Raw genomic sequence first — 16264 nt, forward strand, 5'->3', positions numbered from 1 at the left:
TGCCACGGGCAGTATTTTGTGGCCATGGCATCGTGAGGGGGATTCCATGTCGACTTTGCCTTTTTCTCCCCAGTAGCACACAGAATCTGCAATGGCAGTGTGCATGTGTTAGGTGAGGGGTCCCTAAGGGTGGCACAATACATGCTGCAGTCCTTAGAGACCTTCCATGATCACAGGGCCCTTGGTACCACTGGTACATTTTACAAGGGACTTATCTGTGTGCCAATTGTGGAAACAATGGTACATTTTTAGTGAAAGAACACTGGTGGCCCCAGCACACTTCTCAGTCAAGTCAGCATCAATATCAGGCAAAAAGTGGGGGGTAACTGCAACAGGGAGCCATGTTCCTACATTGTGCCAACACAAGTGCAAAGAACTACTACTGACGACAGACCTCCAGTTTGAGACTGGATGCCTAAAATGGAAAGCTTTCAGACCTTCCATCAATATCTCAGGGATGAAGTGATAAAGCATAATATATCATTACAGCACGAGCTCTTCAAGCTTTTCCTTGCCACTTAAAGATAACAGCTGTAATGTAGTAGGTGAAACTGTGAGGTAACATCCTGGTTAATTCCGAGTTGGCAGGACCACAGTTTGTCCTGTCCTCATACACTGCACCTTTCACTCAAGATTCCCTTCAGAATATCACACTTAAAACCTTTGAAGGCCCAGCATCTGCCACTGCACAGTTATCCAAAGGCAAGGCAGATGAGATGGTACATTCACTTCCAGTCACAACACCCCACATTTTAAATGCAGATATCCCAGTGTTTGGTCTGTCCCCCAGCACTGCTAGTTTCTCCTCACCTTCATCCCAATTTCCATATTGGACAAGTCAGCGAAGGGCACCTCTCGAGTCACCAGCTCCCACAGGAGCACAGCAAAGCTCCACATGTCAGACGAGCGCCGGTTTATTTCCTCCGGCTTCTTCTGCAAAGCTGCCAAGGCAAGAGCCTAGAGTTACCAACATGGAGACATTCTGTGCTAGAAAGACCAAAGAGCATCCCAAAAACAGATACTTTAGCTCAAGACAAGACTTTAATCCCACTGTCAGCAGTGCAGAAATACTTTTGGTTATTAGAATTCAGACTCTGCCAGCTAATTAGAAGACAGACTCTGCCAGCTAATTAGAAGACAGTCTCTGCCAGCTAATTAGAAGACAGTCTCTGCCAGCTAATTAGAAGACAGTCTCTGCCAGCTAATTAGAAGACAGTCTCTGCCAGCTAATTAGAAGACAGTCTCTGCCAGCTAATTAGAAGACAGTCTCTGCCAGCTAATTAGAAGACAGTCTCTGCCAGCTAATTAGAAGACAGTCTCTGCCAGCTAACCCCACAGAGCTGATCATATGACCTACGCGGTTATCTGCCGGGACACTGATTTGCTGGAAACGTCAGTCAATTGCTAGATGAACATCGAAGGCTCCCTTCAGTGCAAACCTCAGCTGCTCACTCCCTACCAGTGCAAGATTACAACTGGGGAAAGGTCACAATGCGCTAGAACGTTGTGAAATGGTGGGAGAGTGCACAACACGGGTTACACTGCATGGTTGAATTCGGTCTCACTTGGCGTGCGACTCGGAGTCTTCCATTCCCACAAAACAGGGTATTATGAAACACTGGGCTAGCTGTCACTCCATGCATTGCCCTTACTCAGAGTAAAGCAGCAAGGATGAAGCTGAAAATACACAGGTTCTAAACTGACTTAATGTATATTAAACAACCAAGTTCAATGCCTACTCTTTGTGAACACTGAAACAGCCCACCTGTTTCCCAAGCCGGCCAGCAAGGTTATAATGCTTCAGATAAAAAGAAAGTTTTCCTTTTCTGCACATTCTCTGGTCTCTTCTACCCAATCTTCCCTAAGAAATGCTTGTCCTGCCTCATGCACTTAGGAAGTATTTACTCACCCTCTGGGGCCACCCATGCAGGGGCGTACATCCGGCCGGGGCACTGGAACGTTAGCTTCACATCCGCCATGCTGATCCGGGCAGTCATGTCCTCATCTATCTGTAGGTGTGACAAAGGGCAAAGAAAGGATGGGACAGGTTAAATACATGGGATGAGGCGTTACTCAAAGGCAAGTTACTGAAACAGGATAGGACGTGGAAGTGCCTCTTCCTCACACAAGCACAACTCAATCTTTGACAAACAGTAAAGCCAGCGAGACTACACTCAGCTTTTAAAATGTATCATGTTACACCCCGCTAAGATTTTATATGAGATGAAGATCACATAATATTGTCTGAAAGGGCTTACGGCAGTGCGATCAGACCAATGCAGGGTATTCTCAGTCCTGAAATGCGGTCTTTGAAAGCATTTCCCCTTCAAGGATGAGCTCTATACATTTGATTTGCATTCTGTGCAGCGGTTCTCCATAACCGGGACACAAGACCCTCTGACTCCTGATCGGGGACCACTTGGCTGTGGCAGCCTAGGACCATAAGCACTCTAGTGCTTGACCGAGGGCTGGCCAACAAGAAAGCCAAGTAGACTTCAAACAGTCCATCCACTGAAGACAGCAAAGTGAAGCGTGTTCTACGATTACAGTCCCTGTGACCATCTGCAATAAGAGTCAGACAGGGCCTGGAAGGCTATCGAAACCTGCTTAATTCCTTCATTTAGGATCGTCGCTTCCCCACAGAGGGATAGTTGGCGGAGTCTAGGAAAGAGAAGGAAGTAGGTTGTGTGAGCTCGGGCGCTGTTTCTGTGGGGAGGCTTACTCCAAGCTGGAGCAGAGGAGTGCTATCATTTTCAGCTACAAAACTGGGTCACAGACCCACAAATTAAAAAGTGGCCTCAGGGACATGAAGGAATTTGAGAAAGCAATATGAGAGCAGGAGAACCCGTCACATGGGACTTTACAAATTTAAACAATACCCAAAAGTCTGCGCATTAACATTTTCAGACTCAAAGGGAGAAGAAGAACAGTGTGATGAGGCTGACTAGGCACGAACAGGTGAGAGAAGACTTACACAAAATAATGTAAAGATGACGCTTCACTACTGCCCTGCTCCGCACTTTTGATGCTTCCTGGTCAGATCAATGCCGGAGAAAGAGTGGCCATGAAGACATCATCAACCCACGCTCTCTGGCCAGGGTTAGCAGTGACGACCTTTTGGAGAGAGATTTCAGAAAGCAAACTGCAGGCGTTGGTGCAACACCGGCGAGATCCCGTTAAGTTATTCTTTGTTGACTGCACATCAGACACTGAATATTCCAGCTTGAGGCAAAATGATCTCACATGTACAAAACAAGCGGTCTTGGCATTGCAAGCAACTGACCACTGCAGAAATGTGGCTGCACGGGTTCTCGGTGCTAATGGAAATGAAGCAGTGAGTGCCCGCTGCACAAGGAAGACACCGGTGTGTAGAGGGTCTTCGAAGCCGGTAATCTCATACTGCGGAGAACCGACGTCTCAAGAGGCGCTGGTACACAGAATCTAGGAAACAGGAGTAGGAAAAGTCATACCTTCTTAGAAGAAGGGTGAGGAAGGTCAAAGTTGACCTTGCTCAGGGTACTCCGGTACTTAAATGTGCATGATAGTCTTCAGAAGGCTGTAGGATGAGGGGGCATCCGAGGAGGTTAACTGGTGTCGGGAGGAAAGCGAACAGACAGGAAAAGGCATGGGTAGGCGGAAGTTCAGGGGCATATGGAACGGGGGTTATATTCTAATTGGCAATTCACTTTTCTATTTAAAAACTGGCAAAAATAAAACAAATGGTGAGTCAAGGTGTATCACAGGATTTAACATTAAACTCAAGTGTAAGCCACTTCTCCACCCCACAGGTTTGAATGTCTCATCTACGTCCAAGATCCAACTAAGGTTTGTGTAAGACTCCCTCCTGCCCAAAGCTTCCCTTCCACGACTCCCAACTCCCCCCTGCCTACACTGCTTCTCTTCAGAGATTCCCGACAACCTCCCTGCACTCCTCCCCACTCTAGCTTCCCAAAAATCCCTTCGGTCTGCAAAACCTCTATTCAGTATTTTCTGACCTTCTATGCCTGCACCTGTTGCCTTTTCAGGGTTCCTAATTACTCTGTCTTTTGTGCTCCAAACCAGCAGGTAAGCAGCAAGAGTGGCAAAATGCCCAATACAACGCTGAGCGCTCTAGTGAGCTCTAGCATTAGCGATTATGGGAAGAAATGGAGGTGCACCACGGTCAAGGCTGTAATCCACCTTTCCGCTGCCCTGGCCACAAATGCTCTTCAGTAAGAGGCTGTGATTTTTCAGAGAACTGCTCTCTGATGATGTCAAAGAAAGTTCCTCACGCTCAACACAACCATTTATTGATGGTGTTTTCAACTTCCTTACATTAAGATTGTCGTTTGTCCAATAAGAACACCTTAAACCATTCTCCTATGTCCAACAACCCCCTTTTGACAAGTTTTCCCAGAAGCCTTCTTTAAACACACTTCATATCTAGTGCATCTCACCAGGTAGCATTTCGATTACTCTAGAGGACTGGTCTTCCTGTCAGTTCGTGATGCATCAGCAAGATTGCCATCCATCACTTGTCTCACAGACACCTTATTTCACCATCCTTCGTGGTCCAACAATAACTCCACCCATCACCTTTCTCCAGGCTCCTCTTTCAGCTGTGCATCAAAGTGCAGTAAGACATCACATCCCCTTAATAATTTACCATAACACTCCTGCTGTTGAGGTAATGCCGCGGGATCGGGGGTTCAAGTGTGTGCAGGAATGCCATGCCACGGGCGATATCCAAAGCAAATTTAACAGCCTGCATCTGATCAACCACGAAATCTAGGGGTTCAAAAAAGAAAGGTGTGTAAGCTGTGCAATAATTTCAAGACTCTGGTCGTACATATCTCCAAGCTAGCTCAAGGTAGACAAAATAATTTTCATCTCAAAGTCTGTAGTCCTGCATCGCCAAGTCACTCACTTGTTCCTTCATGCAGTACGTTATAAAGAGATCCATACGGCATCCAGTGGGTTATAATGATGGGATGAGGAGCAGGTGGAGACTGACAGGCTCCCAGCACCGGCAGGACATTGGGGTGGGAGAAGATCCTGCAATCAGAGGAGACATTCAAATCAATGAGTTACTGAAAGTTAGACACCTGGGCCCAGACAACACAAGTGCACACATTGTAGGCCCTCCGCACACGTACAATACACCCAGTTACCCGAATCGGCACATGGCAGAGATCACCAGGAAAAAACTCTCAAAGCCCACCACTTACCTACAAACCCAAACAGTGATTTGCAACTACCTTCCAGTTCAGGGCCTACACTTACTGAGCAAGGCTCCTGCTTGGTTAATAAAACATGCTGGCGTTCAGAAGGTAAATGAATGAGCCATGACCAGGCCTTTAAATTGTATTCTTATCTTGTCACATTTGCCAAGCGTTCAAAGACTGATCAATTGTCGGGCTATAGCTCCTGAAAAATATCTTGGCTGCTTATTCCTTTATCACTGAGGTTGGAGTTTACTTTTCTTTCTCGGACTGTGAAGTTGGAGAATTTTGTTACGTGAACTGTGTAACAATTTTGCTGGGGCAGAGGGACAGTGTAACCGGAAAGGAGGCAGCATGCCAGTGTTTTCTAACGCAAACTGCACAAATGTCTGAAAACACAGCAGCAGTCAGGAAAGAGGCAAGCACAAATAAAGCAGTTTTTTCTAATGTAATTTTAAGGTGCGATGAAACAAAGATTTTAACAGGATCAAAACAATTTAAGACTCTTTACTTGGTGCTGGGCAAATGAAAAATATTTCCTGAAACTCGATTTCCACCCATCGTTTGTATGCTGTATACTTATACCAGTAAAAGTGCACGTCAGTGCGAACTGTGCCCCCACTTCTGTGGAAAATGTGCTGTTTGTAAATGACAGTGCGCCACCACAGCATGCTTTAGTAATATATTTGCACCTTTGGCTACTACCACACCATTGCCACTCTCTTGCTGAAGGGGCCTAGCTCATTTGCTACGCTTGTTCTTTATGTGACAAGTGGATTTTTCATAAGCTCTATGACTTCAGTGATGTAACTGATGAAAACTGTTCCAGGACCGCCAACTTTAGCTGTATCACAGTCCGGGCATATACTGACAAGACCTCTACAGTATCCAGCTTCCAGAGCACAACTGTCCCGGACTGACTGCAGGCAACTCTGAATTCATTCACTGGTGTCTTTTTCTACCCTCTGTTTGAAGGATGTTCATACAGAAGCTGGAGGTGAACTGGTAGATGAATCTTAAACTCCGGGACAGAAGTGGAGGAACAGCAATATGGTGAAGGAGGTGGACCCAGAGAATTACCAGCACGGTTAGAGATGCCTCCATTCTGGTTAAATGCTGCCTTATACACAATATATCATCTTGCTGGTGAACACGATGTGCTGGAACACATCAGGTTAATGTCGGTCTACTATGTCACCCCCCAAAGGAGAATAACAAATGCCAAGTAAAGAGTGTATAAGTAAACTGCAGAGCTTCCAAAAATACATCCATGGGAAACCTGCACTGAGAGCACTCATTGGACCCCTGGTCGAGTCAAGAATTAAATCTAAGATCCTACAGGCCTTTCACAAGACCTTCTGGTGCCAGTGCTTGGGCTGCATAGAGAAGGTGGCATCCCGCTACACTGCTGACCACAGCTCTAGTCAAGCACTCCCACCTGACCCACCACCAAGAGTCCAAACAACAACACATGCAGTCAGGTCCCTGGGGCCCCGGACCCCAAATCCCAACCAGAGGTCAGAACCCACCCAGGTGCACCTCAAACACAGCTATCCAGACCGGCCTCGGGCAGAGAGCCAGAGCAACCCAAGGCACTGTGATCTGGCCCCCTGATGAACCCGTCAGAATAAGCTGCAAAACTCTGAATGAATACTTCATCCAAAGACGGAGGTTTAATAGCAGCTGCTTCAGATACACATTTCAAATTGCTCATATTCCCGTGAAAGTTAACAGGAAACCACAGCCTGAACGGATTGTTGATTCTTTCAACACTTCATCCACAAGCGGCCCAGAACCCCAAGCACATCACCCGAGCAGCCGGGCCGGCTCGCATCCCTTACCTGAGCTTGGGATACTCTTCATTGAAATCTCTGCTTTTCCGGGTGGTCCAATCTCGAATTTTCAGCACTTTAATTACAATGTCATTGCCTTGCCACCTGCCCTTCCACAACTGCAGAGGATTGGGAAGACAAGAGGACACAAAGGCAGATTACAAGGATTCTGGTCAAACTGAGATAAAGGGCATCTGTGGCCTGGGTCTACTGATCCCAGTTAATGCCCGTAACCACAGCGGTGCCCGGCACCCCAAGAACCAAGAACAGTGGGGTCAGCAGGATAAAGAAACACCGTTTAGTAAGGGGAAAGTAGAGAAACATGCAGCAACGGAGCAATCTTTGTAAGCCGCATGTCACACACATGCAAGGACTGTGGACCGGAAGGAGTATGTCCATGTTAAATGTATCAAAGTAGGTACATATGTGGCAAATTAATTGAGACACGAAACAGACTAGAGATGCACCCATGGAAAGCGGTGAGAATAAGTATATCCACACGGAAATAGAACACAGCAGGCACTCACATGGAAGTGAAACACATTAGGTACTCGTATGGAAACAGATGCACAGACATGAAAATAAAACAAAATGGATACACATGGAAGTTAAACAAAATGGCAAAAGATGCTTGCAAGTGACTCAAAACAGTTATAGTTGAAAGTACATGCACAGCAGAAGAGGTATAGACGTCAAGAAATAAGTCCTAGTACGCAGAAACAGGTCCTGGAGGACAAGAAAACATGGCGTCAAACAATGGTGTGTGGACACAAGCAGAGGCGGAATACCCGGGACGATATCTGGAAATAAAGCAGGGCAAGTGAAGCCGCATCTGAGCATGCAGGTAGGAGACTCCTACAACTCGTGCTGGCTGACCCATCAGTCACAAACAGTGCAAATACAGCTGTGATAGATAACCTATCAGGAAATACAAATGATGTTCTACCGCTGATAAAATGAGGACTTCATACGTCTACTATCACCTCTGACTCAGCACTGATGTCAATCAACAAGAGAGTAGGTTCCTTAAAGCATTGGCAAGCTCTCCATAAACCCTTCCCTCAATAACACCTAGTTTAGGATACTTTCAGGGAGGGGTCGGTGGACCCCCCCACCTCCCACACCCCTGCCCCCAGCAGATAACTGAGAAGGCTGAACCCCAATGGTGTGGCCTGGAGAGATGAAAAGAATATTGTGATGCGTGGTGCAGGAACTAGTAAGAAACTTAGGAGGTGGAAAAGCAAGCGTGGTCGCAGGGACATGTACGTGGGGTGGAACATTCAACTGCTGGGGATCTGTCACTGGCTTCAGTCTGACCTAAACCTTCAGACGTGTACAAAACACGCTGAGGACAGTGCATGAGGCAGCCGCGCGAGCAGGGAGCAACCGTGCGCAGGACAAGCACAGTCAGTAACAGCCAGCCACCAGCAGGCAGAACAACAGAGGAACACATGTGGCGTTGCTCAAGAACAGCTCTACTCACCTCTCCTGAATGGTTCTCGTTGATCTTGTGATTTAGGGTCAGCTGATTAAAGTCAATTCCTGCATGTTTGTTGAGCGTGCCATTTCCTGGGGTTAAAAAACAGAATGGGATTAATTGGTCTCTCATGTTAACGCAGAACTACTTGCCTTGCGCAGGAATTTGCCCCAGCAGTGCACACAACCACCAGCTGCTTCATTACCAAATATGGTTGACAGATCTGAAAAAAGGATGCGCTCTGCAACACATCAGCATAAACTCATCTCTCCTTTAACAACTGATTTTACGGATCAGTGACCAAGAACTCATAAAATATTTTTTTTTTTACTCCTGCCCAAATCCTCCCTGTCCTATTTATGAAGTTGCTCTTTAAGACCATATTTCCTCAAGTGAACTCTCAGGTAAGGTGGGCGGCCTTTTCAGTGAATAATGGAAAAGCTGAATGTAGTACGAATGGCCATCATTCATCATAATCTTGTGCCTGCTGATGAGTAATATAGCTAAAATATGTGTACAGCCCGTCGTCCTAGGGTACCTTGCCCCTTCAGTTCCATACCTTTACAGTCCTGCTAACATTCTAAGTATGCAGCACCCTGTCAGGTGCTGGTGTAGGATACTGGAAGACAGACGGCAGCCATATAGTCTGATCGACAGGAAATTCGATATCACCTTTGAAATAAATTTGGGATTTAGCATTAAAGACATTGCTCTCGTGTATGTAAAGGTAAGGTTATTCAAATGTCAAACCCTCAACTACACTGATCCTTCGTGACGTGACTGCTATAAGAAGAAACGTATTCCACATTGCATGCTTTAAATCTACTTGATGCATATGTTCAACTGAACTTTTCATCATGCACCCTAGATTTAAACTCTGAGCTGGAGTTCTGTGTAGACAGTACAATCAGCGTGTTCCTTCTTGAACATTCTTAATTATTAGTATTTTAAAAGGGCTACATATCACTAAATAACCCTTGAGTAAGCCACAATGACAGATTCACAACATACGTGTAGGAAGTTGGCTCTGTATGCACTATTTCAAAGTAAGGAATAGTATGCACAGAGTCCAAGGGTTCCCCTTAGAGGTAAGATAGTGGCAAAAAGAGATAATACTAATGCTCTATTTTATGGTAGTGTGGTCGAGCAGTAGGCTTATCCAAGGAGTAGTGTTAAGCATTTGTTGTACACACACAGGCAATAAATGAGGAACTCAGACAATTCCAGGCCAATCGGTTTTTGTATAGAAAAATATATTTTCTTAGTTTATTTTAAGAACCACAGGTTCAAATTTTACATGTAATACTTCAAATGAAAGGTATTGCAGGTAAGTACTTTAGGAACTTTGAATAATCACAATAGCATATATACTTTTCACATAAATCACATATAGCTATTTTAAAACTAGACAGTGCAATTTTCACAGTTCCTAGGGTGAGTAAGAGTTTGTTAGTTCTTGCAGGTAAGTAAACCACCTACGGGGTTCAAGTTTGGGTCCAAAGTAGCCCACCGTTGGGGGTTCAGAGTTACCCCAAAGTTACCACACCAGCAGCTCAGGGACGGCCAGGTGCAGAGGTCAAAGTGGTGCCCAAAACGCATAGGCTTCAATGGAGAAGGGGGTGCCCCGGTTCCAGTCTGCCAGCAGGTAAGTACCCGTGCCTTCGGAGGGCAGACCAGGGGGGTTTTGTAGGGCACCGGGGGGGACACAAGTTAGCACAGAAAGTACACCCTCAGCAGCACGGGGGCGGCCGGGTGCAGTGTGCAAACACGTGGGGTTTCCAATGTAAATCAATGGGAGACCAAGGGGTCTCCTCAGCGGTGCAGGCAGGCAAGGGGGGGGCTCCTCGGGGTAGCCACCACCTGGGCAAGGGAGAGGGCCTCCTGGGGGTCACTCCTGCACTGGAGTTCCGATCTTTCAGGTCCTGGGGGCTGTGGGTGCAGAGTCTTTACCATGCGTCGGGATCTGGGAAGCAGGCAGGGGGAGCCTCGGGATTCCCTCTGCAGGCGTCGCTGTGGGGGGTCAGGGGGGGCAACTCTGGCTACTCAGTCTCGTAGTCGCCGGGGAGTCCTTCCTGAAGTGTTGTTTCTCCATAAGTCGAGCCGGGGGCGTCGGGTGCAGAGTAGCAAGTCTCACGCTTCCGGCGGGAAACGCAGTTGTCTTGAAGTTGCTTCTTTGGAAACAAAGTTGCAGTCTTGGGTGAACAGAGCCGCTGTCCTCGGGAGTTTCTTGGTCCTTCTAGAGCAGGGCAGTCCTCTGAGGATTCAGAGGTCGCTGGTCCTGGGGAAAGCGTCGCTGGAGCAGTGTCTTTTAGAAGTGGGGAGACAGGCCGGTAGAGCTGGGGCCAAAGCAGTTGGTGTCTCAGTCTTCTCTGCAGGGTTTTTCAGCTCAGCAGTCCTCTTCTTCTTAGGTTGCAGGAATCTGAGTTCCTAGGTTCAGGGGAGCCCCTAAATACAGAATTTAGGGGTGTGTTTAGGTCAGGGAGGGCAGTAGCCAATGGCTACTAGCCCTGAGGGTGGCTACACCCTCTTTGTGCCTCCTCCCAAGGGGAGGGGGTCACATTCCTATCCCTATTGGGGGAATCCTCCATCTGCAAGATGGAGGATTTCTAAAAGTCAGAGTCACCTCAGCTCAGGTTGCCTTAGGGGCTGTCCTGACTGGCCAGTGACTCCTTGTTTTTCTCATTATCTCCTCCGGCCTTGCAGCTAAAAGTGGGGCCGTGGCCGGAGGGGGCGGGCAACTCCACTAGCTGGAATGTCCTGGGGCGCTGTAACAAAGGGGGTGAGCCTTTGAGGCTCACCGCCAGGTGTTACAGTCCTGCAAGGGGGAGGTGATAAGCATCTCCACCCAGAACAGGCTTTGTTACTAGCCACAGAGTGACAAAGGCACCCTCCCCATGTGGCCAGCAACATGTCTCGGGTGTGGCAGGCTGCTAAAACCAGTCAGCCTACATGGGTAGTTGGTTAAGGTTTCAGGGGGCACCTCTAAGGTGCCCTCTGGGGTGTATGTTACAATAAAATGTACACTGGCATCAGTGTACATTTATTGTGCTGAGAAGTTTGATACCAAACGTCCCAGTTTTCAGTGTAGCCATTATGGTGCTGTGGAGTTCGTGTATGACAGACTCCCAGACCATATACTCTTATGGCTACTATGCACTTACAATATCTAAGGTTTTGCTTAGACACTGTAGGGGCACAGTGCTCATGCACTGGTGCCCTCGCCTATGGTATAGTGCACCCTGCCTTAGGGCTTTAAGGCCTGCTAGAGGGGTGACTTATCTATACTGCATAGGCAGTGTGAGGTTGGCATGGCACCCTGAGGGGGGTGCCAAGTCGACTTACTCGTTTTGTCCTCACCAGCACACACAAGCTGGCAAGCAGTGTGTCTGTGCTGAGTGAGGGGTCCCCAGGGTGGCATAAGACATGCTGCAGCCCTTAGAGACCTTCCCTGGCATCAGGGCCCTTGGTACCAGGGGTACCAGTTACAAGGGACTTACCTGGATGCCAGGGGGTGCCAATTGTGTAAACAAAAGTACAGGTTAGGGAAAGAACACTGGTGCTGGGGCCTGGTTAGCAGGCCTCAGCACACTTTCAAATCAAAACATAGCATCAGCAAAGGCAAAAAGTCAGGGGGTAACCATGCCAAGGAGGCATTTCCTTACAATACGTTACTGCCCTGTAAATACATCCGTACAGACGTGTGTCTCCTGCAAGCGTGCATTTTTCACTTTAGCTCATAACACGTGTTATTGGCCTGCACGCCTCTTATTAAAAACACACACAGTCTTGTGGTATCTTAAGATGTCCAATTTTTAAGCCCTCGCGAGCTATTCCACCTGACTGAGACTTTCGGTTCCAGGTAAGATGGATCACTCCCTCTTCCATCCTCGTCCAGATAGGAAACGCTGGTCAACGCCACATCATTGAGTGAGACATGCTCAAGAGCTCATTTGTGACAAGTTCCACTTCATAATCAAAGGTATCGGTGGGAAAGCAGAAGGAAATATTCTATATCAATAAAGAGACCATGCACTGTTCCAAGAATGGGTTTACTGGTATCTGGATCCAAAGTTATGGCATTTTGCTTTTTCTTTCAACACAAATGTCAACTTTGGGTATGCCCAAGTTCCAAAAATGTCCAATACAACAGTTTGATCAACACCAGGAATAACGTCTATTAGGAAGGCAACAGATAAAATGTCTTAATGCAAACCTCAATTGATATATTGTTGATATTTCTTTTATAGTATTTTGACATTGTTGCACAACAAGTTTCCCTCAACAGGGATGGGTAAACAAGTATTGCCTGACACCTCAGATGTGTACCCATGAGAGCTCGACACGGTAAATATCCCAAAGGACAGCAGCTGGAGCGGACGATGTAGTGTCCCATCAAACAAACATGATATCTCCTACAGCTTGAATGTACAATGTCCTAGAAGTATGCAGCCTTCAGAGTTCTAGTTCCATATAAATCCTACTCTGCGAGTAGAGATGACATTTTATGAGGTGGTTGCCCTGTATTTTTGAGTCTTCACAAACCGTAGCTCCACATTTGAGTTTAACATGAAGTCTGGCTTTGGAATCAGGAAATACAGAGTAAAGTCGTTGGTTACTCGTGTTCTGTGGCAGCTCTGCTATCGATACCAGAAGTTTCTAAATCCCTTAATGAAGCAAATAAACATGATCTTCTTGAATACCTTTTGAGCCTGGCCGTGGACGGGGTTTGAATTAATTCTACACAAGCAATGTTTGGTGATGACTACAACACTTAACTCAGGTTATATTTCCCTTTATTGTAGGTAATATTGCATGACCTGGAGCCAACGTGATGCAGTCATTTGCTGCTGAAGGCAGAAGCTGCAGAGTTCAGTGCTCACAAAGCCCCTTTCCGGTCGGTGGGAGACGGCCTTGGTGATGGTGTTTGCATAGCCATATTATTTGAGAGTACACATCTTGGCTCTCATTACGAGTGGCTATGTAATTCTGGTATGACTGGAAACAGCACATACCCATCTCTTCGGAATTCGTTTTATTTTTTCTTTCTTTCTTTTTTTTTTATTTTTAGACTTTCATCAGTCAGAAATGAGGAATTACTGGGTGAATCGCACCTAGAAATACCAATTTCTCCAGTAATTCCTCATTTCTGAGTGGGTCTAAAGTGTCCACTTCGTAATGGTGTGGATTTTCCCTCGCTCATGGTTTAGGTATCTCAAAGAATGATGACAAATGTGGCCCATTTCCCAAGCCGACTTGTAAAGAGGGCATGTGCAGGTATTCCTCTAAAGGTGTTCCTCTATGAAAATAGATGGTAGTCTGCAATGCTGCCTTTGTACTTGCTGTGATATTGGTTTATTCCATTTTTCAATGTGTTGTTTGAATACGTACCAAACGAGTGCTGAATGGGATATCAATGCTTGACTGTGCTTCTCGCTTAAATCATGAAACTCTTGATCACACGCAGTTACGCAGAGCTGAACCAGCACATGGCCGCCTTGAGCTGTATCACCAGCAACCAAGAATGATTGTTGGCAAATGCCAGGAACTATTTTACCTCCCTTTCTCAAAGGCTTTGTCTGATTTTTGCATTCCTCTAGGAGGAGTAGAAAACCCTCCCCTGTGTGCTCTCATTGTTGGTTACTTTATTTGTTCAAGCGACGCAGTTTGCAAGCTCTATTGAGCATCTGCTGCGGGTTCCCTTTTCTAGCAGTGTTACTGTCCTTGTCTGGTGGAGTACCAGTACTGGATGCCAGAGTATATCAACTTTAATGTGCAGTAGCAACGATGACTGAATCTGCCTCTGCAGGTCCTGTGGTGATGGTGCTCGCTTCTTTATGATTCTAAGTGCAGGATCCCCAGACACGACTCTTGCTGGAATGCATCTCTGCAATGGACTCGGTGTTTCCAGGAGGAACCGGTCATGATCTTCCTTAAGGGGCAGCTGCTCTCTTTGCTGGCAGTATAGACCCTACGTGTCCTTGTGGCAAGCGGGGAATCTAAGATCGCCAGAATAGTTTCCTCCTCTGGATTGTCATGTGTAGAATCCCCTTGTTTGGCTGTTCCCCAGCATCTATCTCAGTCTCTGTCTCATACTCATGCCTACCTCCTGGTGTGGTTACACAACACAAGTCCGTGTCCTCCACTGTGTCTGGTCATGTTTTTTCTGGGTATTCATCAGTCTTTCTTTAAAGGGATTTTAGAAAAACGAAGTTTCTCCAGGTTTTTTTTTTCTTCTAGAGACGCTGTTTCGTTGTCTCTTTTCTGTTTCTCAATGTCGAAAGACTTGGATAACTCATCAACCTTGTCTGGTGTCGTTTTCTTTTGGTAGTTTCTTTTGGTCTATGTATCATTCAAACTATACGGTCTTTCTAAATTGAGTTGGTTGCCTTGCTAGTACCTTTTGTCCCAGAAGCACTCTTCTGCTCTGAGCTCTTTTCAACAGTTCAGTGCTTCAATACTGAAGATACCATCTTAGTCATGGAATCCAATTTAGTTTTGGCTCCAAACGCCTCATCTGCAGAGACTGGGTTTTCCTGTTAAGAAAAATATCCTTCAAGACGGCCTCAGGAGGTTGTATATCACAAACAGCCATCTCTGATGCACAATATATCTATCTCCTTGTTACTCTCGAACGTCAGAGCCCTCCTTTCGGAGACTTGCATGGTAAGCTTGACGGCCTATACAACATCTGAACTCAATGTCTAGGACATGCCACACTGAGCCTAACACGGTTACATTCACCAGTGTCTTGGGCTTAAATAAAGAGCATAGTTCACAATCCTCAGGTGTGTGGTTAAATGAGACGCATAACGTACAAACCCTGTACTCTTGTGGCAGCAGACTATAACCAACCGTTTTGCTTTCCTCTAGATCCTTGCCCGTCTCTAGTAAGCGAAGGAACATGTTAAACAGGAGGAGTCACAGCCACCACCTTTCAGAGGGGAATGTCCTCTACATGGTGAAATGACCTGACCACCAAACTGCATGTGAAACAGGGGTAGGGAGTGTCTGTGTGTGTCTGTGTGTGTCTGTGTGTGTCTGTGTGTGTCTGTGTGTGTCTGTGTGTGTCTGTGTGTGTCTGTGTGTGTGTCTGTGTGTGTCTGTGTGTGTCTGTGTGTGTCTGTGTGCGCAGGGGCCTAGGCCACACTGCATGACAATGTAAGGTCCTGAACATGTTCTGTGACCTGCAGGGGCACACAGTGTGCCTTCATAGTGCGCATGAGACCACTGTCCATGCCCTTGGTGTGTGATATGAAGTGGTGGTGGCAGACAGCCATGTTTTGTGAATCAGTAGTGTGCCCAGACCATTTTCAGTGTTCGGAAGAGGCGAGTCTACTTGCTCCTTCCATGTTAAGTTCCACTGTTATGTGAGACTCAGAACTTTGGGCTTACCATCCGGCGTGCATGTCACATGTGTGTATGTGCGGTGAGTGTGTGGGATATTTCTGATAGTAGGACTTTATTGTGAGTCTGAGTACTCGGGCCAGTGGGATCCATTTATATGCTGCTGGTTTAGCACGGCACCAGATGGAGGATGAGGATGGTTCCCCCAACAGTGGAAGTAGTGTATTGTCTATATTCCTGTCACTGGAGGATGGAGAACCAGACGCTAAAGTAACGGAAGGAGGAAACAGGAGCTACCTTTAAAACTGAGCGAGGACCTGAATTACTAGGCAGTTGATCCCCATCTGCTCGCTGGAGAATGAATATAAAAGTTGGAGTCAAACCACCTCACCTGCTACGAGTCCCACGTT

General features: G+C 46.7%; 1 protein-coding gene across 2 annotated transcripts in view; it reads right to left on the minus strand.

Moving 5' to 3' along the window:
• The window catches only part of ILK (integrin linked kinase), a 188880-nt gene that overhangs the window by 21321 nt on the left and 151295 nt on the right, over positions 1-16264 (minus strand). The window contains exons 7-12 of one of the 2 annotated variants that reach the window (XM_069203640.1): positions 8517-8602; positions 7043-7152; positions 4907-5034; positions 4646-4767; positions 1910-2009; positions 811-941 (exon numbers count right to left, since the gene is read on the minus strand). In XM_069203640.1, coding sequence (XP_069059741.1) covers positions 811-941; positions 1910-2009; positions 4646-4767; positions 4907-5034; positions 7043-7152; positions 8517-8602 — 677 coding nt within the window. The remainder of the gene's footprint in view (positions 1-810; positions 942-1909; positions 2010-4645; positions 4768-4906; positions 5035-7042; positions 7153-8516; positions 8603-16264) is intronic. The other variant, XM_069203641.1, reaches the window with a different exon arrangement.

Source organism: Pleurodeles waltl, chromosome 8 (genome assembly GCF_031143425.1).
Source record: "Pleurodeles waltl isolate 20211129_DDA chromosome 8, aPleWal1.hap1.20221129, whole genome shotgun sequence".
Lineage (NCBI taxonomy): Eukaryota > Metazoa > Chordata > Amphibia > Caudata > Salamandridae > Pleurodeles > Pleurodeles waltl.